Source organism: Mugil cephalus, chromosome 1 (genome assembly GCF_022458985.1).
Source record: "Mugil cephalus isolate CIBA_MC_2020 chromosome 1, CIBA_Mcephalus_1.1, whole genome shotgun sequence".
Classification (NCBI taxonomy): Eukaryota; Metazoa; Chordata; class Actinopteri; order Mugiliformes; family Mugilidae; genus Mugil; species Mugil cephalus.
Genome location: NC_061770.1, coordinates 50,365,647 through 50,390,895, shown reverse-complemented (window position 1 = coordinate 50,390,895; position 25,249 = coordinate 50,365,647). Strand labels below are relative to the sequence as shown.

The following is a 25,249-nucleotide window of genomic DNA, read 5'->3' as shown; positions in this document are numbered from 1 at the left end:
ATGTCAGGTGATTTGTCGGTGCGACTATTCCACAATGCACGACTAATATGATGTTCTGGTATAGGGGTGGAGATTATTTGGTGTCTCCTGCAGAGATTACACAAAGCAGGATCATCTTCACCTTAAAGAGTTGTGATTTGACATCCTCTTCACACTGAACATGTAAATCTTTACTGTATACAGAAAGGCACGTCTGTCAACAGATTGTTAGACTCAAGAAGGGATGGAATCAGAACACACGCTCACGTTCATATTTAGGATTAACATTTTGGCCAGGTGGATGTTGTGGTCGCATTGTGTTTCACAGCGTTTTATTTTCCCCATTAGATAAGTTATTTTGCAGCGTTTCTTCCAATTCTGACATTGGAAATTCAAAGGAAACTATGATCGATCCATGTAAAAGGGATCTAGTCTGTTTTACAGTCGGTGGCTACGTTTATGTGGACAGTTGTTCCTTCAGCACGACCCAAACCGTCAATCACAGTAAAACATTTTGGACGAAGCAGTCCTGCAGCTGGTGGCACGTCCAATCTGCTGCAAACGCTGAATTCGTTTATTAGGAGGAGACAATCAAATGGAGGGATGGTGATATTACACATGTCTGCCCCTCCTGGAAAGAAAGGATTTAATCCAGCCAGAGATAAATGAGATCAAGTGTTCAGGTGTTCATTAGGAGATCATATTTTCCTACTGAACTCTTTATGAAAGGTCTACACCACCCCTCTCTGTCTGATCGAGTGTTGTACGGGAACTCTAGCGTCCATGCAAACGTAGCCGCTGTCTTCTATTGTGGGAAAAAAAAAAATATATATGAAACTGGTTTCATGGTTTCAAGCTAGCCGTGACATTGTCTCATGCATCTAATGATGGCTAGACAGGTGCAGCTTCATCAGAACAGCGGCCCATCGTGGGCAAGAAGGTTTATCCTTGAGCAATTTACAGTATGAACATTTTTGTTTATTGGCATCACAACTTTTTCTGTAATCTCATCTTTGGTCCCTCATCCTCTTCCAGGCGGGAGAAGCAGGCGAAGAGTCGTCGGACAGCGACGGAGAACAAGAAGAGACGTCACACAAGCTGATCCGCAAAGTGTCGACCTCGGGACAGATAAGGGCCAAGGTAGGAGACAGTGGAGCGAACGTGGGAATGGGGCCTCTGCGGTGGTCAGAGAGCTTCTACTGAGTAGAATAATTTTGACAGGCTCGTATTAAACACATGAAATCTCTTGGCGTTGTCGAGTCATGTCAAAGATCACAGCCGTATCTGGTGCTTATCTGACATCCTGGCTCCACGTTTGAGAGCTTTTCTGAGCTGTTCTTCAAGGACAGAAGCAGCATTAGCAAGGGAGCGATAAAAGTTTAAGGTTGGAGAAGTGCTCTTCTCTCAGTTTGGGAAAGTCATGGAATTTTTCATTGGGGCTGTTTAGTTATTTAAGAGTTCATGTAAAATTTAAAGCTTTCACCGGAGAGTAGACGCGGTCTAATGCCGGTGGAAGGGCACGTGATGACCACACACTTTTGTTAACTGCATCAATCGGTGTCCGACACTTTATCAGCTTTATCTGTCTGATTGTCTCTCAGGTGTAACTTTATCATCGCATAAATAAGACCTTTTGATCTTTCCTGTCCCCCTCGTCTGCTGAGGTCAGCTGACTTCCTGCTCAGGCCAGGTCCACTTCCTGTCTGCGTCATTTTCCTCCTTTACCGCCACCGCAATGATGAGTCCTGCTCAAATCTCTGATAGACCGTCTGACGAGATTACGCCACTTTCTTTTTCAGTCCACATCTGTTTTACCGTAAAGTATTGATGCCTTGCTATTAGCCTGTTACTGGCATACCAACAGACCCGCATCAGTTTCTCGTCAGTTATTGATGAGCTAATATCCACAATGGGAAATGCGTTCTTTTCCATGCAAACACACACCTAATGAACGTCCAAATTGTCATTGTATATATGTGTGTGTGTGTGTGTAAATCACCATCCGTTACCTGCATTGCCTGTCAACTGTAAAACACGCCGGAATCAATACGAGACACGGGACATGCGGCAACCCCTGTCGCCATGGGGATGACATCCCATAATGCCTCGTTTGTTCCCGGCGCAGATAATGGTATTGGGTATCACCCTGGTATTGATCGGCTAATCTCATCAGACACAGCCATAGCGTGGTGTGTGTGCATATGAACTATGCCCCGGGTTGCCTTGGTTACAGTGTCAGAATTAGTGGTGAGAACATACAGGACGTGTTTAGTAGCCGTCGTGCAGATTTCCTGTGTTCATGTCAAGTCTTCCTGTAGAAAACAACAATGAAATACATTTTTTTTTCCATCACCACTGTATTTAAGCAAATTTCCTAAAGTATAGAACATTGCAAATGTAAGATCCAATAATATATGATGAAATGACACGTTCAATCTGTAAAATCTAATGGACGTAGATTGAATATATTGAAAAATATACTGAATTAAATAAAATTTGAAAAATGCTGATTAAAGAAAATCTCGACGGTTTCTGTTTAGTTGTCTTTGGCGACACATATGGCGATAAGTGGTAATTGCAGGTCTCTTTTTGAACCTCACTTACCAGGTACGTCCCCACAGACGCTCATTTCTGAATGCTGTTGCAGGGCTTTCTTATCACTTCAGTTGTGGGTTGCAGGCTCAGTAGAGATTGTATTACCACATATGCAAATAAAGCTTGTTGAGATATTACATTTTTCTTTGTAAATTTTCAAGTTTAAGAAAATAGTGACTAAAAAGTGTACCTACCCATGACATGTTTGTGTACTACTTTTAAAAAAGATCATGGAATAGAATGTTGTAAATCTAGCAAAATTAGGCCATACGTGGAAGTCTTGTGAAAATTGTGAAAAAGTTTCAGTTTAAGTTACAGAAACTCGAACTCTCATCATTTTTTTTTTTTCTTTAATTTTTTTAAAAACAGACATGTCTGCAGGTTTCACATGTAGGACAGACCATCTGGATATGCTTCACACACAGCAACATATTCTTTGCAGGCAACAGGGAAGTCACAAGTTAACATTTAAAAAAATAGTATTCAGTCCCCTGTTTCAATACAATGGCACTTTTATGCAGCTCTATGGATCACATATTCACCTGAGTAGATATTTGTAACTCAAGCTTCTGTGTGTTGATCAGATTGTGTGTACCTACAGTCATGTGACTTAGATTAAGCTAGTCATCGACTTCAGGATTATTCTTCAGCGATGGCAATGGCTTGATCGGATTACTGTGTTTGTGGATCCCTTTGTTTTCTTGAGTACATGTTGGGGCGTGGGCGTGCTGCATGCTCAGCTGTATAGTGTGTGCATTGTTTATTGTTAACCATCATTAGCACATCGCTGCCTCTTTGTCCTCCTCTGTCATTTGCCTTGCCTCGTTTTGTCCCCTGCCTGTTACCGTACTTGTTAGAGCAGCAGCCTGTTGCCACACTTGTTAAAGAGGTGCTAATTCTCATCAACTGTGACATGACATTCTGACACCGTTAGATTAATTCGGTTCCTCCGTCGTGAATCCCTAAATAATTATGCACATGTAAGTCAGGGTGTGTCATGGAGACACTGGTGTTGGTTGTAATTAAATATGTTTGTGTTTAGAGACAAGTTCGTAGAGATTTTAAGAAACTGAACACACGTTTACACCAGACATATTATTTGAAATTGTTTGTTTTACAAAGTTAAATGCTGTTTTCACAGTCCACCTTGGCCAGGTAAGACACGACTAAATGTTTTGTTGCTGCTCTGAAATGAAAACGATGGTACCTTGGAGATTTGCTAATTGGCTGACAGTAAAACCTCTTCTGATGGATTGGATTTTAAGGCTGATGGATATCGACTTGCTGTGATCTTGTTTGCATGTCTCTGCAAGAACCAGTATCAGTTTTCTGAATTAAACTTAATTCCAAACCGTTCTGGTTTGTTTTAATGTGGGTAAATGTTCTTAAGCCATCGGACCAGTTGGCCTGCCATGCGTTTGCTGCACATCTATGCTACGTACACAGCCTATTATGCAATAGTGTACTCCTGTCACATGTCGTTGGGAAGCTAAGATTATTTTGATTTGGATGAACCGTTTCAAGATACAATCATAACTGTAGGTACAGTCCAACCGACACAAAGGAAATAATTATAAAGTTGTATGTTAGTATTCTTCAATGTATCTGGAGTTAGCATGAGAATATTAGCATCTTAGCATCAGAATGTCATCTGCAGGTATTGGGGGGAAATTATTTTCTTCCTTTCAAAGGACACCTACACTACGCCTGTACCATGTCAGCTCAAGAACAGCATTCAGGTTACTTTAGGTTCACATTGTTTAGGCTTCTTCACATGAATTTTGGTAAGGCGTCAGAGTGGTCGCTAAGGCGCGTACATGCAAACCTCAGTGTCCCCAGTTCATGTCCTTCTTGCATGCCTCCCCCGACACTTCCTGTCTTCCTCTTGCTTTTATCTGTGGTTTTTCACATGAACATGCGACCCTCAGCTTGAAGCAAGCGAGCAAAGACGTATTATGTCAGGTGTAGTTAATATTGATGAGTAGCAGACACATTTTTGTGTTGCTCATACAACCAGCTGTATGATAAAAAATTAAAGAAATGAGGTGAGAAAATGTTTAGACCCTATTCTAGCAGCCTGGGCTTATCCCATAGAGAACACACATAGTTTCATGTATTTCATAGTGGGAAAAAGACACATTTTCAAGTCTACTTAAGGACACATATCCTTTTAAATTGCAATATTAAGATGAAAAGTTTGGAAATCCAATGAGATATTTTACAGAACAAATATGGAATTGTCACCTTCTACCGAATGAGTAAAGTTGGAAAAATAACTTGTTCTTTTTTGAGAACATTTACGGTTCAGTCGACTGCTTTGTACATGTCAAAGAAAGCTCAGTACTGATTGATGTTTCAGGGCACGTACCTTATTTGTGTAAACAGAACAAATCTGAAAGTGTTCTCATTTCATTCAGCTGCGGTACATATGCACGTGCATGTTTGCAGCACTGCAGCCTTATCTCGGATATCTTCACTTCTATTCATGCAGGAGGGCCTTTTAGAAATCGGCTTCGATCATCTTCATAAGCTCTTAAAGATTCAATTTAAATTTGAATTAACACGGTCAACCTCGGTTGTCTTGCGTGGGATTTTTTCAAACTAAAAACGTAAAAACAACATGAGCAATTCAAGTCAAAATGTGAAGACATTAGGCTCCTCCTCCAGACTAGAGGGACTACCTGCTGTAGCCGCTGAGCTAGCTGGTAAAACTATCACCATTCAGCCACAATAACTCTTTGAGCTTCTTTGGTTTCTCTCTATCCGGTCGTTTACTCCCCACTGCTGTTTGCTCTCATAAATGTACTTTATTCAATACAGAGTTATTGAAGAGGAGGAGGAAAAGGTTCCCCAGCTAGCAGTTAACTGTCAACAAGCTAAATGACATTTAGAGGACGTGACTGAAACTGGAGTTAAAGAAAAACAGCCACAGCGCAAGAAAGCAGCAACAAACAGTTGAGAGATGGAACTCTCTTTCTTTTTAACGCTCAGTGTCCTCAAGATGTGTTGCTGCTGGTCAGTGGAAAAACAGCCAGTTCGCCCAGGCTTAACTTGATGTGAAATTCTCCGATGGCTGTTATTGGGTTTCAGTAACTGAGCTGCTTGTGTGGTGGAGCTTTTATGATTGAGCAGCAGCTTGTCTGCCACAGGAAGTAGTTGGCTTGTGGGAAATGGACATGTGATGCTAAATTGGTTTAAGTTTTGCGCTAGACATTTTTAGGTCAGCCTTTCTGTGTTTGCATAGACACTAGTATTTCACTAACAGTGAGAAAAAAAATGCGTGTGCAAGTGACCACCTCAATCAGAACAGACAGGTTTGATCAGGAAGGATTTTCATTCAGATATAAAGGGCTTCGTGAAAACCTCTTGTTAATCCATCCAACAGGTATCAGCTCCTTATAACCATGTATACTCTTGATCTGATGGTTTCTCTCTAGGTGGCATCAATCCATTCTTTCTGAGCGTGTCATGTTTGGGGTAGGGTCCAGGTAAAGTAAAGATCAGGTGACGAGGGAGGCATCAAATCAACAGGTGTTTATCAGTGTGCTTTATTTGTCTGTACCTGTGTTTCCCGTGAATTTGTGAAACCTCGTTAGTCACATCTGATTGAGCATTGTCAAAATACCCAGGCGTGTTCCTGCTTTGCCAGTTTTAACGAAGACACATCTGGTACAACCAGGTGTCCCCGGTCGTTCTGAATTACGTTATGATGACATGTCACGTGACACGCGTCCTCTCATCATCCAGATTCGGTACTTCAGAATTGTCAAATCTTAACTACAAAGCACACAAATCTGTAGTTCGTGTGTTCGGTATTGAAAAAATGACATATCTGGTCTGACTTTGCCGAATGCCAGGGTGCATGCAGGAGGAAAATAAATTGCAGAAAAGTCAAGCCTCCAGCGACACTTCTGTTGAACAACTTTATCAAACCTACTTGGTACTGATGAATGCCCAAGCATGTAAAATCTCTACTGATGGATTGGCCTGCTGTAGTCTGGTTTGGATGTCTTTGTGAGAGCCAGTCAGTTTTCAACCGAGTTAACCTTAATCCCAACTGGTTCCAGTTTGTTTTAATGTGGGTAATTGTTCTTAAGCCATAGATAAGTTGCCGTGCTGTGCCTTTGCTGGACATCTATGCTATTTACACAACTCCATTATGCAATAGTGTACTCCTGTCACGTCGCTGAAAAGTTAGGATTCCTATGGTTTGGATGATGCAAACCTTTTAGATACAAACAACAGCACGAAAGAACAAAGCAAACTGTTACAAATCTGACAAAACTCATCGATGACCCTTCTAGAGCTAGCACTCCACCTGTCTACAAAACTCAGACAAGCGGTTATTCAGTTATTTGACAAGATGCATGAAGCAGCAATCCATGTGGACAGCAACGGTGAAAACGTGGCTTCACCTCGGCCGTCACCTTCTACAGAATGACTTCAGTCTTATCAGTAAAGCTGGAAAAATAACAGAAAGTGTTCTCATTTCATTTCAGCTGCGGTACATATGCACGTGCATATTTGCAGCACTGCAGCCTTATCTCGGATATCTTCTCTTCTATTCACGCAAGATGGCCTTTCATCATATTTGATCATCTTTATAAGCTCTTATAAGATTCAATTTAAATTTGTATCAGCACAGTCAATGTCAGTTGTCTTGCGTGGGATTTTTTCAAACTAAAAACGTAGAAACTACATGAGAAGAAATTAGGCTCCTCCTCTTCAGCCTAAAAGCTCCAGACTAGAGGGACTACCTGCTGTAGCCGCTGAGCTAGCTGGTAAAACTATCACCATTGAGTCACAATAACTCTTTGAGCTTCTTTGGTTCAGTTCTGATTGATGTTTCGGGGCAGGAAAATACACTAACCTTATTCTATTTGTGTAAACGGTTAAGTTGTATTCAGAATTATTGTAGTTCAGGTCAAGGATACCGGTCGTGTAAACTTAGCCACCGTCAGCTGTTGTGTTGTTTGCTTTTTGTGAATGACCTCTCTGATCTCTTCCTTTTTTTTTTTGTCTCCCCTTCTTTTTTTTTCTGTCCCTCTTTACCTGCAGGCTCAATTACGTAAGGTTCTCTTCTCCCCCCCCGGTCTACTCCTCCTCTTCCTTCTCCTGCTGTTTGCCTTGCTCTCATTTACTTTGTGGAAAGTAAAGGAGACACAGGAAGAGAATGAGGCAGAAGAGCAAACAGCTTCTGTGAATTTTTGTGTGTTTGTGATTTGTGCAATCGCGATCGCGCAATGGACCTGAAAGCATAATGTTTGTTTCCATGCGAGGCAGCGTGGTAAAGACACCCCCTTCCCTTCTTTTCCTTCATTTTATCAATTTGTGAGCGTGTTCTTCCTTTGTTTGTGTTCAACACTAGATTAAATTTCCCCCCTCCGAAACAAAATATGAATAAATTAATAATTTATATACATTTTTTATGTTGCATCTGCGCCTCGTTGGCCATCAATAATCCCAACTTTTCTCTGCTTCCCAAATCAACCCTGTTCTTCCCTGAATAGCAGCTTTAGGTTATATAACCAGTCTTATTTCTGGCGCTTTGAGTGGTGACCAACAGGTAACACTTTCCTCATTCCTGTGGATTTCCTGGTTTGTTGGAATCAAACCCACTACATTTGTTCTTTTTTATGCGCATCTCGCTAGCAGAGCTGGATCCGCGTGGGTGTCCGCTTCATGAGATGAGGACGAGTTATGGATGTGTGCGACGGGAATGGGAGAGTGCATGGGAGTGTGTGTGTGGGATGGACCGCGCGTGCTTTGATTTATGCCCTCGGCTTGATGCGATACAGCTGCAATAGTGTGTGGGTCAATAAGGGAGAGAGGGGGAGATGGAAAGAGATGACGAGAGAGGGATGAAGATGGACAGAGTGGGGGGAGGGGGGGTGGCGGTAAGTGAAAGAAGGCGAGAGTTGGAGTGGAAAGTAGCAGGGAGGCAGATCCGGAGTCAGTTATATAAGAAATCTGCAGGCTCTAATACCCGTATTTACCATCACAACAGGTTGGCGGGACTGCTGAGGAGGCGGTCGGACTATTTAAGATGTGCTATTCAGTCAGTGGTACTGAACACATTGGTTTTTCTCCCTAGCCTTCACGAACTGGCTCACTCGATTCTCTTTTTGTGTTTTGGATGGCTTAAATCAGCCTCCCTCTTCTTCTACTGCTTTGTTGGTTTACCGAAACATTCAGCATCAGTTTACTGATGCAAATTGTTGATGTGTGGAGCTGTAAAAGCAGCAGTTGGCGTCCAATTCATGAGATAAGATATACGGCCTTTGAGGTGAGTGATTAGACCTCCGTGTTAAAACGTCCAACTTTACAGCAGAAATAAGCATGTACACAACAATCTGGTGGCAAATTCTCCAGTCAGGGTAACCGTACCCTGTACATCATTTTTTTTTTAGATAACATACTTGTTTAAATTGCGTAATTGCTTGCTCTGCTATGAGGGGCAGGTGTGTCGTCTTGCATTGCTAACATCTGCGTTAGTTTCATTTACACTCCACCTCTTTACATATTCTTGAATTAGCCAGGAGAGTCCGGCACTGCCAAGATGGTGACGATCAGTGCCACCACACTGAGCTTCAAAACCGTCATTCAGGAAACCATAGTGGTACCGTCACAAAGATCTTGTCTGTTTTTCTATACAGTAAATGTATGGGACCGCCATACATTTACTGTAAAAAATGCAACAGCATTTTTTCAAGTTAAGGTTTCTTAATTTAAACACTGACCTGTGTTGATATTTGAAGCCCTTGCTGTTTTATACCTCCCAGGTATTACAATAAACCAGAACTAGTTCAACTGAATGGCTGCCTGTATGTTTGCTCTATGAGAAGCATTGATCAGCCCTTCAAAGAGTTTAAGGAAGTTGTATCTTTATAATGTTTATTTCGAGAAAAGTTCAACTTGGCTTTTGGCTCATTCTCTCGTGAAGTAGATTCAAAACGGGACGAAGAGTTGAACGGTTAAACATGTCTCTTGGCGGGTTCTTTACTGCAGCTCTGGCAGGTGAGCCGCAGACTTCACTACACAAGCACAGCCATCCTCTGAAGTGTAGTAAAAACGAGCAGCTGTTGGAAAAATAGACTGAAAGAATTATACACAAAGGCAGTCGTGTGTGTGTTGAGCTGTATACATATTGATCATCATATGTTAAAAGTAGTTTGTACAGCGGATAAACATTTTGTCTTCGTCTAAAAGCTCTGTTCCTGATTTGTAGCTCTTTCAAAGCACAGCCTGTATTTTATAGGTAATCTATGATAAAGCAGCTAACCCTGCCATGATCCCCAACGGAGCCAACATGTTTTATTGATTCGCTGTAATAAAATTACCGTACATAGGCTGTTAATCATACATGCATCACACTCGCTCAGCGTCTAATGGTGAGTCTCCCTGACTGGCTGGTGTTTGTTAACTGGAGCCCTTGGACTTGGTTTCTATTGATTTGACCTAGGACAATCAAACAAGGGGACTCTTCACTTCTCCTCAAAGAGAGCAGGAAGTCCTCAAACACTCCGCTCTGCTTTCAGAGGAAGGAGGAAGTCATTTGAAAAGTCTGAATGAGAAGAAGGAGAAATTGAAACTGTTTAATATTTTTTTTTTATTGGAAAGCACTTTTGACAAAAACATTTCTTGACTTGTCTTCGAATCCCTATATGAAATGTATGATGCGTAATTTCCATTGTTGCTGCTTTGACTGACACCTGAACATCTAAGGTTGGAGTCTGTCTGCTTCACTTTCAATTCAGCTCCACCTCTTCAAACTGAATTAGCAGTAGTTCGAGTTCCACTCACACTGAGCTTCAGAATCACTTTTCAGAAAACCCATGGTCGACTTCCCAGGAAGTTTCTCTGTCTTTATATACAGGTGCACAAATAGATGGACGATCAAGGAGCAGGTCTGTTTACATGCCATGATGGAGCCACGTTTCTGCCATTTAAATGCTTAAAAATAAATCGCGTGCTTTAGGCCAAAGCTTTTAATATTCTGTGATGACCAAACTCGTAAGCCAAAAAAAAAATGTTTTGCATAAATGATTATTCAAATTATTATTTTTTGGAGTCACTAGCTGCTATTCAAAACACCTTCCTGTTCGTATTTTTAAAGGAGGAAACCTTTATTACAAGCACGGTTTCACTCTTCACTTTGCTTCCTGTCTCTATTTTTACCCTCTCTTTTTCATTGTTTATCTTTTGTGTCCATTCTTATTTCGATTCCTCATTCGCCAGCCGCCACCTGTTTGTGTTTTATTCCTCCCGCCTTGATCTCCACACGCTCCCTCGCCTCCTCTTCTCTGACCTCCCTCGTTCATCACACCGTTCCCGCTTCCATTGCTTTCATCCCGTCCTCCTTCATCTGTCCACCCTGTTGCTCAATACCGTGTGTTTTTCTCCCAAGTCTCTACGCTGTAAGTCTGTTCCGTTTTGCCCTGTGACTGGTGTCTGTGACGCCATTTCGCGCAGCCTCTCGCTTTCGAGATGAGTCGTGCTTGCTTCCTTAATTTCAAATTCAAAGTCCTCATCTATCAGACCAGACAGTACACAAATAATTTCTTGTTTTATCATCAATTTTAATGGCTGTAAAAGTCTAGAATGACGTATTTCACTTCATTTGGAATGATTCTATCTTTTAAAGAAGCTTTTTAAAGTCACACGGTGTTGATCTTGAAAATTCATGAATAGATTCTCAAGGTCTTTTCTTTTGTGATCTTAAAATGCTAATAAGCGTATGGCACATTAAAATGTAAAAGAAATCCTCCATGCGTTGAAACTCGTCAATTTTAAATTCTCATATATTTCGGATAAAATTCTGATGAATGATTTTATTCGGTCCGAATGAAATCATTTGCCTAGCTTCCTGGCTGTCATCCGTTTCCGTGTACCTTCTATGTTACTACCGCTGTCACTTCTCTGGCAGAGACGCCACGTTTACTAGACTATAAAAGAAAAAAAATGTTGAAGCTAAATGTCTGAAAGGGGGCTAAGTTAGCTACCGTTACCTACGGTTAGCTACGATTAGCTATGATTAGCTACTGTTAGCTACTGTTGACTACTGTTAGCTACCATTAGCTACTGTTAGTTACTGTTGGCTACTGTTGGCTATGGTTAGCTACCATTAGCTACTGTTAGCTAATGTTCGCTACTGTTGGCTACCATTGGCTACCATTGGCTACTGTTCGATATGGTTAGCTACTGTTGGCTACTGTTGGCTACTATTGGCTGTCAAAACAGGTACAACTGCTCCTGATGTAATGACTAACGTTACAGGTACAGTCTAAGATGTTACGGCAGCAGTTTTGCAAGAAAATGTGTTTGAATTCTGCCAAAAAACGACACATTTGACTGTAAACAAACAGATGCTGAAATGCCATCAGTATAATAACGACTTTAATGGCAGTTCGGCAGACTACCAAGGGAACTGAACAAGAACTGAATTTTATTTAATTACTCTTTTCACTTACCGATGCCTCTGAATTTGCCTACCTTCACTTTCCCACCACATGCTTCATGGGAGGAGGGGAGGGTCAAAGGTCAGGCAGGGGGATGGTGGGACTTTGGAGGGAGTTTTTCATGTACAAATTATTACTAAGCGCTGTGTAACATACCAGAAAGGTAACAATTTCTTTAAGAAAAAAAATCTTAAGTGAAGATGATGTGATTTCAATGAAAGCTCTCACCAGACCTCGAGTTGCTCAGTCAGTTGCAAGCTCACTGATGAACTATTAATATGAAAGTCTCAAGATAAATAAACATTGTTCCCAACAGATCTTTGATGGTATTTGTGCGGTTCTGGTGTTTGCACCACAAAGGCATTATCTTGCAGTCGCTGTCATCTCCACTTTCCAAGTACGTGCTGTGAACAAGGCTTCTTCCTGCATATACATCTCATGTCTCACTGCAGTGCCTCATGTTTGTTTTCACGTCCCAACATCATTTTGTGAACGTTTCTCATCGCGTCGAGCAGATGCTTCTGTCAGACGCTCTCCCTTTAAAAAGTCGCTTTTCTCTGCGGGAACATGATTTATATCTGCAGCAAAGGTGACTTTAGGCGAGTTAACTACTCTTTAACACCCCTGTATTGATCTCTCTCCATCACTCTTGCTAATTTTTTCCCTTTCCTTTCAGTCTCCCTCTTCTAGTTTCACCCCTCCTTGTGTTTTTTCCTCTCCATCTTGTCCCGTCAGTCCCTCCCTCCTGTGTGTGCGCGCTCTAAACCACCATCACTCTGTAGCAGGCCTTTAAGGAAAGTGTGCCAGACATACAAAGTTGATGACTTATCTACAGCGGCTGTGTCTAACATGGTGACACTCACTTTGGCAATGTGCTAATGATGAGGAGACAACAATATCTAGTGTGTGTGTTTGTTATCACAGATGAACTGGCGTGTGCTCCCAATCAGGAGAAGCTGTGTGTGTGTGTGTGTACTTGTACAGCTATCTTTCTGAGAACCAGTTTAGGTTTTATACCATCAGATTGAGGACATTTGTGTAAAATGAGGGCATTTTGGCTAGTTCTCACTTTTTTTGGCCTCGCTTTTTGCCTGCTTTGAAGGTCAAAACAGTTTTAGTGTAAAGGTTACAATTAGGTTATGGTTAGGGTTAGGCATTTAGTTGAGATGGTTAAGGTTAGGGTAAGGGGCTGAGGATTGTATTATGCCAATGTGTGTGTGTGTGTGTGTGTGTGTGTGTGTGTGTGTGTATCACTGATGGGTGAACACCTGCCAGGCTTGATGTGTTATCAATCGGTGACAGGTCTCTGTGTGTTGTTTTTGTGCACTCTTCGTCACTTCCCCATCTTTCACTCTCTGCTGTCTGCTCATTAATGGAGACGGACGATACGAAGAGTTTGTATCTCTCATTCATCTGAATTGATAACATTTCCTGATTGAGTTAGCTAAAGCTGCTCTGTTTAGTAAGTTTTCTTGCTTTTTCTTTCTTTTTTTTTTTTTTTGTATAACGTCAGCAGACTTTGACTCAGGTTGTTGTGGTGTACACAGAGCTGAGTCGTGAGGCGAAGCTTTTGGTTTAGCATTTGGTCCCCGTTTCAACCTTCACCTGTGGTCACCTAAGGTAGTGATGAAAGAATGGCACAGCAGATGCAAGCGACTGAAATGAGCTTCCTGTGTAGGGTGGCCGAACTCAGCCCTAAGATTCTTATTACAGAAATGTGTTCCTGTTCTTGAGGTGAGCAAGACCAAGAACGCCCACGCAGAATAGCACCCACACACTATGCCGATCTCCAGGAGAGATTAGCATTCACACTACAAAAATTCTCCCGGAGCGGCCACTAGCATTTCCACTTTTATTTGTCATTTTTCAAAATAATTTCACAGTTTAGTAGGTTAAAGCCTAAAAGAGTGGTATGTTTGGTGGTTGTGTATGGTTCTGAGTCATCCAACCCCCGCTTTGCCCCAAGGTCCTCACACTCATCCAAAGACTCTTTCCAAAGAAACAAGCAGAAACAAACAAGAAAAAAAGACAACTTATTTGATCCATTAATGAATAATGAAAATGAAAACATAGTTTTGCATATCAGGTCTGATATTTATTGATTTTATTTCTGGCAGTCTTACTGTGTCTTACTTCAGAAAAGTGCACAAACTTTCCCTTTTTGGATTCTTACGAGAATGTAAAAAAAGAAACGATATAAATTTTTAAAAAAAAAATCTTAAAGTAGGCTACAGGACACATTCAGCCGAGACGCGTGCATTGCACTTCTATTTTAGGTTGCGTTACCGCCTAACACCACTTTTTGTGAACGTTGGGCGGTTCAACTCGCGTAGCATGTTTCTATTAATGAGGCACAGAGGCCACAACATTTCCTGTGATGCTCTGCTGATCTTATTTTGTACACTGTGTCCTGTCAGGGTGGCGACTCATAGTTCTCTCTACTTTGCATTTCTTCTTTTGCACTTTCCCCTTTTTGTTCATTTTGTTTTGCACATTTTTCTTCCTCTTCCCCCCTTGTTTTGTGTTTACGCCTCGGTGCGCTTCTTGCTTCTTTTTTTTTTTTAAACCCCTGCTCTCCTTTCATCTTTGTCTTTCTCTCTGTTTCTGTCTCTGATGCCAAAAATAGACTCTCTCAGGGTTTTTGTCAGTCTAAAACAGGAAGCTAGAGACAGTCGCCACAACACACGCAGCACACACGGGGCACATGCACGCACAAACGCGCCGCTTTTGCAATCCTGCTGCGCTCAGATAAATTTACCGTTTCGCTTTACTCTTTTTGAGGGCAGCTTGCGTTGCAAAATCAGCTGCTTTTGTGCACATGTGTGGGTGATGTTGTGTGTCCATGCGCTGTCACACACCCTGGACTTGAAGTAGTACATGAGGAGTACCGGTCTGAGTCAGCGGCATGAAAAAACACATCTGTTAATGACACTTGAAGTAAAGACTGCGCCGTGTGGTTTGAGTGACAAAAGGGAGTCTCTTGTCACTGCTGTTACATACTGCTACATTTCCCACTAATTAGAGTAATTTCAGTTATTATGATTATCACTACTTTGTCTGCTGTGTACCTGCTGGGTCAAAGTACATGTTTCTTTGTTACAATTCAGGTTCAGTGATCATTCATTTGGCCTCTCAGCTTCTCCTCAACTGTTGTTGTTTTTTTGTTTTTTTTTATACATATCATCCGCCTCCACATCATAAAAACGAAGTTGAATAAGTGGCTTTGTGTCCTGTTTATAGCTGTATATTTGCCTTGTCTTTCATAACGCCCGTGTTTCATTTAACTGCTCTTTAGAGTGGACAGTTTGGTTGCAGTACTGTGGTTGGCCATTATACAACCACTTGACAGTTTATTAGGCACCCTAGTAAACAATAATGCATTCCATTGTAAAAGTCCTGCACTAAATCCTCCTTTGTGACAGTTCTAACGTTCAGTTTATGTAGAAACGCCAACAGAAAGCTGGTAATTCAACTGCATGATTGTTTTGGAAGATGTAGTTTATGGTGCCGTTAATGTGCGGTTGTCAAAACTATAGAAACAGTGTAGTATTTAATACAAACCTATGTAGTCCAAAATGACCATATAGTTGAACTTTTCTTATGCTGTTTGAACATAAACTGAGCATTTTCCTGATACTTCAAGACCCTTATATTAAAATCCCAAAAAATATAGTCCTTTTAAAGGGATGTATTAGAAAGTTAATGCACCTGTCTGAGAGTGGACGTTGGGCCACTTACAGCTTTTTTCCCCCCTTTTGCTTCACCTTTGAGGAAGGAGAGTTGAACCAGTTTCTTTTTCTGCAGTGTTAAGACAACGCGAGTGTCTGAGGCTTTTTGTCAAAAGGTCAGTGGTTGGAGCGAGAATAAGACTTCTCAAGATTTGTGGGAAAGTGTGAATGTGTCCGTGGCCAAATGAGGCTGCACAATGGCGACTGGGCCTATGGGCCACTGATCAGAGAACTGTTTACGTATTTGTACTATTCTGAATAGGGTCGGTGAGCTGCTTTCGTTCATTAAAAACCACTTCTACAAGATGGCACAGTCTATTTTGGACAGCGTATCAGTTTTAAATATTTCGGGTAGTGTCGGACGGAGAAGGAGCAGTGAGCTGTTGGATGAAGAGCTGCGTGCCTCTAATTCCATGGGGTGCGCCCTGCTGTTCAGACTTTGCAACAGAATATCAGATCCTGGTTGCTCAGAATTATTGTCTTCGTTCTTTATTAAACTGAAAATTATTCGTTTTTTGTAGAGTTTTGAGACCTGTAGTAGTTGAATCACATTTGCTGACACCACTTATAGGTACAGGTGGTGGTAAATCAGCCAGAACTGAAATGTTTGAGATTGCCTCTTCATAGCGTGATTATACCTTTGATGTCTTTTCTACGTATTCACAAGCGCTTTAGTTTAGGAGTTTACACCATCATAGCTGCATATTTTACTGTACATTTCAGTGGTTTCCCCTTGGAGGTGGATGATTTGGAAGGTAGTTTGAAGTGAGAAGACACCTTATGAACCTGTGTAGGAGTGCACTGCATTTCCTGCACAGCGTGTCGTGCATGAGGACTCCCCTCGTTTATTATGAAATATGAAGTATTAGTAAGATCTTTTTAAAGCCCTAAGTGAGTGCTGTTTTTAGATTTTTTTGAAGTGATGCTTATTTAAAATGCAGCTTGTTGTTTAAAAGACCTCAGCTATGGTTTGAAGCGATGCCACATGAGGCCTTTAAGCTGATAATGTGACATGCTACAGCATGCAAATGATGCCGCTACTATCTAACCTTCACCATGACTGTCCGAAAACAGAACCCCACCCACTCACATCTCTAAGCACTAATCACTTGTTGCACACCACAAGAACACACTCACGTTGACACAGGAAGAGACTGTTCGAAACAGAAAGCATCACATTTTCAGCTTGAAAAAAATCCAGCATTTCACTGGGTCATGCGTTGGCCCCCGCTGCATAAATCATAAATTGTTACGGAGGTCGGAGGAGGTCCTTGGCTGCGAGAGAGGGCCCGAAGTGTGAGCGGATCTGTCTGGAAACGGTCTGACTAAAACTGAGAGTAAGACAGAGACGGGGAACTCGAGTACGCAAGCACTCGGGGTGACTGTACTGGAAGGATGTGGCTTCCCTTCTAAAAACGGCACACTTTATTTTTACACAACCGACTGTGTGTGATGTTTCTGACAGAGGAAGATCATTATCATAACGAAACAGCGAGTTTATCAATGCACACACAGCGGTATTAAGATTCTACAAGATTCTACAGACGCACAAACAGACAGATCGAGCTGATAGACTGGTAGATACGCTTTGTAGATGAATAATGTGTTGTGAATAGTTGACGCAACAAACAAGGAAGGAGAAACATTTCCGGTCTGGTTATTTCTTTTAAACAGCATTGAATGTAGTCAATTACCTTCTGTTTTATTTTTGATCTTCTCTCTTTTCACTACACATTCACAACTGTTCATGAGAGTGGTCATTCTGAGGAATAAGACGTCACAGACGTTGTTGATGTGTTGTATGCTTTGTGGCGACAAGAACAAAATGGGTCAGTTGGTTTTGGAGCTGATAAACATTTGAACAACATCACCACAACACCGAGAAGAGAGAAGACATCGGAGTCGACGGTGTGTAGGAGGCAGAAGGAGGGAGGATTCACTTTGCCTTTCAGCCGTCGAGAAACGTGGACGAGGGACAGTGACATGACATTACTTCTGGGGTGGTGCACTTAAGGCTTTGGCATCTGGAGCGAAGCTATACTTGCAGTCATGCAAGTCGTGTAACATTATTAAAATTGAGAGAGTTGTAGCATTTGTTTCAAGGAAAAACTGTCCATCACGTTGGTTCCTACCACCAAATTGCTCGTAGCGGAGTGCCGGGTGAACCCTGATGGAGAGGCTACATCACTGATGGTGTTTTTTTTTTCTTTTTAACAGATCAGTGATGTCAAAGAGAGATGGTTCTGTCCATTTCATGTTCTGCTTGATTTAGTCAGAAACATCTGGAGTGGAAAAAATACACTACAAGAATGTTACCTAGGCAACTAGAGCCTATAACGTCCACTAGAGACCTACTGTCAGCTACAAGGAAGTGGACGACCAAGTGAATGTATTGTAGACAGGGTTAAGGTGCACAGTGATTGAGGTGTACAAAGGCACAAAGGGTTCTTTAGGGTTTTAAAGAGTGGATTCTGACGCAACAGATGTCGACTAGATGTCCCCAAAAAGCAGAAGTTCCCTCTTAAGTCACCAACTGATTAAAACCGAACAGCCTAAATATAGATCGTATTTTGAGTACGATCTGTTCGGTTATCATTCAGATGCATCTGTAGCTACCCACTCTAATTATAATTACACCCGTGACATTTTCAGGTCTTGACTCAAAGATCCATTTTCTCCTTGAAAGTAACAGTTGGGCAGAAACCATAGCAGCTTAATGGAACAATGCGGAATTTGACTAACCTCAACAACAAGCTTGGAAGTCCGCCCAACGTCCCTCGGCCACATAATCTTTGCGGTGGAAAGTTGGTCCAGAGTTGCTCCAGTTAGGAACTGGTTACGCTCCAGGAAAGATCTGCTGGGCCAATCATTTTCTATGGGTGGGTTTTAAGTGGCGTTGGACAGAAGAGCAACACCGACATAATCATGCACGTCATCCAAGTGCCTTGGAGTCGAATTTATTCACATAAAAACGTGTCTGATTGGTTGAAGGACTATCCAGGACTAAGCTCCATGATGAAATCTGAATGTCATTTTATCAGAGTCCCCCCTCACCCATCATTTTAATTCTACTTGACTGATTGACATGTGGTGATAACGTCTAAAGCCCCTCAAGAGTTTAAATCTCTGAAAATCTTGTGGAAGGAATTGAATTGAGCAGGTTGGTTAAATTTCAGGGTACATTTAAAGGGAATGTACAGGCAAAACTCATATTTAGATTAATCACTTTATAACTCAAAGCTCCAGAAAAAAAGCATGTTAAATCACTACTTTGCTTACAAATTAAGTAGCAACACGTAGTTGCACCATCGAGTGGTGCATGTGGCAACCCAAACAGGTTGTGTGACACCGTGTTTCTCTTGGACAAATAACCAAGCCCACGTTCTGTTGCGTTGCTCGACATGAGCTGCAACTTCGCAGTTTCTCAATGCAAATTGTTTTAAAAGTAACAAATTCAAATAAGAATCAGTATCTGCAGCTTTTCTCAGGTTCCTATCTTTAGCTTATTATATGTAAATAATGTTTTCACTCTCTTGCTAATTTGGCTGTTGCGGTGACAGAAAAAGAGTTCGAGTAGGAGATGTGTGAAGCTCCGTGTTGGCTGGTACTCGCATAAATAAACCCAGTCTCTTTCTGTCACGGCTGTGCGGTTCCTCTCTTCCACTTTGATTCTGCACATATGGGCGAAAATATCCATTTGTCTGTCCTCTTCTCAAATTAGGTGAACTCTTCCTGTTGGCTGTCTCCGGTTTATAGCCAGATATGCCGAGGGAAAGTGATTGATATGCCCACGCTTTGCGCAGAGACCTTGTGTTTGTCATGATGCTCGCATTACTGCGCTTCACTTGGGCCCACACTCTTCCAGTAAATAGACAGCTGAAGCACTGCAGTTTGTCCAGAAGGAAGAGAGGAAGGTCACATTTCAATTGGAGATGAAGAGTCCTGCTCTCTGTGGACTGATTGATTCTCTGTTGCCGATCACAAAACAACAGTGTGTTTTGGTGTTTGACTGACATTTTTCAAGATATTCATGATGAATCAAATGTTACATCTATAAAAGAGTTTTCTTGAAGATGTTTTACTACACATTAAGCAATTTTGTTGCACTAAAGCGGAGGGAAGAGTTGTTGTTATTGCTATTATGTTACTGGTCTGAACGCTTTGACATCACATTGGGCTGTATGTGGCCCCTGTACTAACATGAGTGAGACACCTCTGCTTTAATGTGTACGTTGACATTATGTTTATTATGATCAATGGGATCGTATTTATGTAGTGCTTTCCTATGTATCGGTATTCAAGTTTAATGAAAAAAAAATATATGTTTTTAATATTCAAGAACTTTACAATCCCAATGACACATCTATCCACTTGTTCACACACCTGTACCACGCACTGGCAGCAACTCAGTGTCTTGTTCAAGTACCGGGGATCAAACCCTGACCTCTCTACCCACTGAGCCACATGAGTGTGTCATCACAGCTATTTTCAACATGTGCTTCGCTAGTAAGGACCACGGCACAGTGTCAGAGATCCATTACAAACAGTAGTTGTCAAAATTGAGATTGAATCTGGAGACCCATGTTAATGCCAGGTCTGAACACATGTACATAAAGCTGGGCACTTGCGATCAGGGGCGGTAAATCGGGGGAGTGATTGAGGTATGGTCCGGCTCCTGAGACTTAACTAGTGTTAACTGTATCACCTCTTGACCGATGATGAACCCTAGGTCAGAGACCTTGGCCTAAATGATGTCTTCAAATTGATTGATTTTCTCCTTACAAGATCAAAAGATGTCAACATTTAATAATACAGCACATAGAAGAGCAATCATCCCACCCAAGTTAAAACTGGAAAACTTCCCAAACTAGAAATAAATGACTTAAACAATTCTGGTAAAGTCATCAGTTGCAGTTGCAGTAATCAGTCAACTTGGTTTTAATATTATCCTTAATTTTCTGAGCAATGAGGTGTGGTATCGGGCTGAGAGGCTTATCAGTCACATCCATCCGTCAGCTTCTGCAGATTGTGTTCTTCCTGTCTACATTTGGCTCCCTCACTACCCGCTGGCGTCCGTCTGCAACACCTTAATTTAATTTCAGCACATCCGGCGAATCTACAGCATCTCAATTAGTGAAGATGGGACGCTGCTGTGTTGATCCATCTCCACTTTGTGACTCTACCTGATGAGGCCGGCAGATTTTATCGCACAAACGTTGCAGCTTTTAAACGCTGCGTTCTGTCGAAACACCCTTTTGCATTTACTCTAATTGCTTTAATGCCTTCTGTTTTTTTTTTTATTTTTTCAATTTAAGTGTCCTTTTAACCTCCGGCATCAGGGCTTCTTTCTGTTTCTTCACTGGGCACTTAGCTTAGTTGCAGAGGCTCTCCCGCCTTGGAACGGGGCTGCTTTCCCTCTGCGACTCAGGCCAAGGACACAAGTGGCACAAAAAAATGAGGACAAGACGATTTATAATCATATTAAGAAGGAGCTTCAAGTCGCACGGACGCCAATTTCTCTCCATTTCCATCTCCATCTTGCTGCCTGACTCGGCCTTTTGTGTCTTGCCGCTTCTGCCGCTCTCCCTCCTTAGTCATCAAGCTTGAGACCGAGCCAGACTGTGAATCATATTAGAGTTAAAGGTACTGGCAAGTTATCAGAAACGCATACCCCCCCCTCCCCCCCTTCTTCTCTTTTTTTATTCTGGGTAATGCGGCCACATGCAGATGAACACAACATGGCCTCATATGTGCAAAAACACACCCAAAATACACCACTTAATGTGCGCAAATACCCACCCAAAAGAGGTTTTTACCAGGAAAGAAGCTGGTATTTGCGAGAGAAAAGCCACATCCTTTGAAACGCAGAGCGGGGTCGAGGGCGGTTGCTGTTTTTTTTTTTTTTTTTAAAAAAAAAGAACTGATTGCATTTCGCTGTTAACAATGAAAAAGAGAACAACAAGCAGGGAAAGGGTAATGGAGAGGAAGGGATGCGGAGTGTGTGGATATGAGAGGTGTGTGTTGTGTGGGTGTAATGGTGGCAGGTAGCTCCTTTTGCATGTGAAGGTTTTAGAGGAGGACGAGAGCCGAACAGGATCGTCTACTGCGATTTATTTTTTTTTTAACCTTAAGACAGAGGTGTACTACATAACCTCTGCCCGGCATTCATGTGTGCATCTGACAAAACCAGGGTAATGACGCCTTACTCCTGCCATCGCACACCTTACTCTAAGAGCGCTGTGATAAATCTGCTGGCGAAGGCAGGGTGAGATTGCCGCTCGGGAGTCCAGCATGCATGTGGCTTCCCGAACACTATCACCGCGATGGTGCGATGGTGTGTATGCAAATAGGCACGCAGACATGCAAATATGATTTATCCCAGACGCACGTAGAAAATAGCAGCGGGACAAAAATGATTCTGAGCGCGCATCGGCAGTAAATCCATGAACGAGTACATCATTGTCACATTAGAATAGTCAAGTGATTTGTTCCCTCTTCTCGGGCGTCGGTGTTGCTTCAGCTCAAATTTAGGACCACTTTTCCCATCAACTCATTTTCCTCCCGACACAAAAGGGACCCATGCTGTTTATTTGGTCCAGTTTTCATGTTGAGGCTCTTACAGCAGCCTTTGATGCCTTTCATACTGGCTGCAATTACTAGTCATTTCCATTTTTGATGAATTCATGGATTTTATTTTTTTTAGAAGAGAGTCCAAAGCCCAAACTATATCCCCTTTAAAATGTCTTCAATCGAAAAATCTTCACATCTGAGCTTCTGACTCCTCCAAATCTGACAAGTAAATGACTCATGACACTGTGATTGTGCATATATACTGGACTAGACTGAAGAAGAATGTCACTGCACATTTATGGAACAACATACAACCAATCACGCAAAACATTATGTCCACCTTCCTAATACTGTGTCTGTGGACACAGCTACTTGATCAGTTTAGGATCTAGTGAATTTGGAGGCCATGTGTTGTTGTTCATGTTTTTGCTATGGGGTGGGGGTGCCTGGTCTGGTCTAGGTGGGGGGTACATTTTACATGATGCGTGTTACGTGGTTGAACTGAGGCCCTAAAGGACCTAAAGTAGTGTATTGTGCTTCCTTGTGGTAGATATTTGTTGAACTCTGTGTTCAGATCATGTGTCAATCAACTGTATGATCCCATTGGTCGTCTAGTCAAAGCTGAGATTGGTGCTCGTGCTCACTGTGTGTCATCAAAGGCAAGAAGGCAATAAATAGGGCCTGACATACGAAAATATCAAGAGAGAGATACTTGAAAAACAATGTGAGAATCAAATCTACAGTGCTATCTGAATAAATTGCACCATATGTGATTTAAAAGAGATGTCAAACAGAAAGTTTCAGGCCTTAATTTAAGCTCGAGTTGTAGCAGAGCTCCAGATATGAGGATCATAAAAGCTGCATGCTGTTTAGCTTTGAGTCTAGGAGCCTGGCCCGAGTTCAACACATCAGAAATATATTTTATTAGCAATGTTAAAAGATCTGATTTCTGTGTTCATGAAAGTAAGTGTGTTATTTATTCATTACTTGTGCAGTCTTTATCTCTGAGCTTAAAATTAAGACATAGAAACAGAAAGTCGTAAGACGGAACAGGACAGCGCCAGCTTTTTGGTGTCAACCACATAGGAAACTCGCCCATTTCACATCTCACATGTCACATGTCTGCCCGTCAAAAGCAGATGGTATGCAGCGTTGCGTTTCCTAAAATCTAAACCAACACTTCAGAATAACATGACCCATACCTGGTGCTTAATGACTAGTTTTAACTCCTCTGACTTTATTGAAGTGTTTAGGGGTTTAGGCTTCCGTGTCAATCTGGCAGCCCAGGCCCTACACAGACTCTAATGCTGTGGCTGATGTGCACCTCCCCAGAAATGTAACTACGCATCACGGCGACACAGACCACAACAGCTGTGATTGGTCCTCTTGGTAGTAGCGTTTGTAGAATTGATCCGAATTGATGTTTTGGATCAATAAAGGTGGAGCACATCGAGGAAAGGTTAACTGAGGAGGTTCAAATATACAAACATTTGTACAACCCGTCTTTGGCGAAATTTCAGCAAAAGTTTCATTCACCATTCCTGGAAGTGAAGCAGGAAGTGGAAAGGAAGCAGGAAGTGGAAAGTGAACCTATATGACTGAAAAGACACAGCACCAACTAGCGTTGTTGCAAAGGGAGCCAGACAGTTCCTTCTCTTCTGTTAACTCTTCCCAATGCAACTCTCCAAAAGCAACACAAACAGTAACCTTTTTGTCCTCTGCTTGTTTCCTGTAATCCTTCCTTTGAATTCAGGGTTTGTCTTTTATCTCGAGCGTCAGAAGCTTACCTTTGACTCTTGTCATTCTTCCTGGCTGCCAGAGACAGTGCATTCATAGAACCCAAGTTACATAGGCAACCCTCGTTTCTCTGCTATATACTCAATAGTTGCGATAGGCTACTCTGTGTGCCATGTTACCCTGATTAGCTCTGGCAAATCATCATTGCTGATGGAGGCAGAACACGTCTGATTTAAAACAGAAATACTTATTTGGCAATAATTACCATTATGTAAACCAGGGGTGACCAATACGTCAGCTGAGATTTCTTGTTTACTTTTTAATACTTTCAGCTCAGCATCACACACCCACAGCCAACAGTCTTTCTTAAAGGGACAGCTCTATTTTTCTAAAGGTGCTATGCAATTTATTTATTTTTTTTTAAATATATTATACGTAGGTAAGAACTTTGACGTGGTATAAGTAAGACAAATAGTGCAGGCCCCTGGTGGAAACTCATTTGGTTTAGGGTTTAAACATAACAGATGTTCATTTATATACACTATCACTTTTAAATACATTTTCAAACCTCTCAATCATTACATTTGGTGCTAATTTATGTTTTCAATGGTTGACATGAACATTAATGAATACAGTAATGAATACAGATTTTGTCACATTTAAAACGGTGCTTAATGACAGTAGCAAAAGTTCGTGTCTATTCAAGTTTTGCATGCATGGTTGTGCAACATGCCTGCAGACGAATGTGTAAGCGTGCACGTGATAAGATCATGATTAAAGTCACCAGCTGTGTGTGTGTGCAGAGGTGCGCCATTGCCGCTGAAAGTGCAGGATTCCCTTGTGTCTGACGAATAGGTGCAGGAATCCGAGCTGCACGTGGAGCTCTGAGTCTTCTGCTTCTGTGAAAAAAGCCACACACACATTTTGTCATGCTCTGTGCACCACCACTAACCACTCAGCACACTCTTAGTAGGAAGTCTATTTTTGTCTTCCCATGTCTATGTTTGAGAACCTGAGCTTATTCTAGAAACAGGCTATTACTGTATATGGTAAATCCTCAACCATCCTCTCTCTCTCTCTCTCTCTCTCTCTCTCTCTCTCTCTCTCTCTCTCTCTCTCTCTCTCTCTCTCTCTCTCTCTCTCTCTTTTCATGCATCAAGTTCCTTTTCTGTTTTTTTGTTT

At 41.8% G+C, this 25,249-nt stretch overlaps 1 protein-coding gene across 1 annotated transcript in view; it reads left to right on the top strand.

The window, feature by feature from the left end:
• The window catches only part of si:dkey-172j4.3 (diacylglycerol kinase delta), a 73,916-nt gene that overhangs the window by 1,603 nt on the left and 47,064 nt on the right, over nucleotides 1–25,249 (top strand). The window contains exon 3 of the mRNA XM_047583031.1: nucleotides 1,015–1,119. Within this exon, the coding sequence (XP_047438987.1) occupies nucleotides 1,015–1,119 (105 nt within the window). The remainder of the gene's footprint in view (nucleotides 1–1,014; nucleotides 1,120–25,249) is intronic.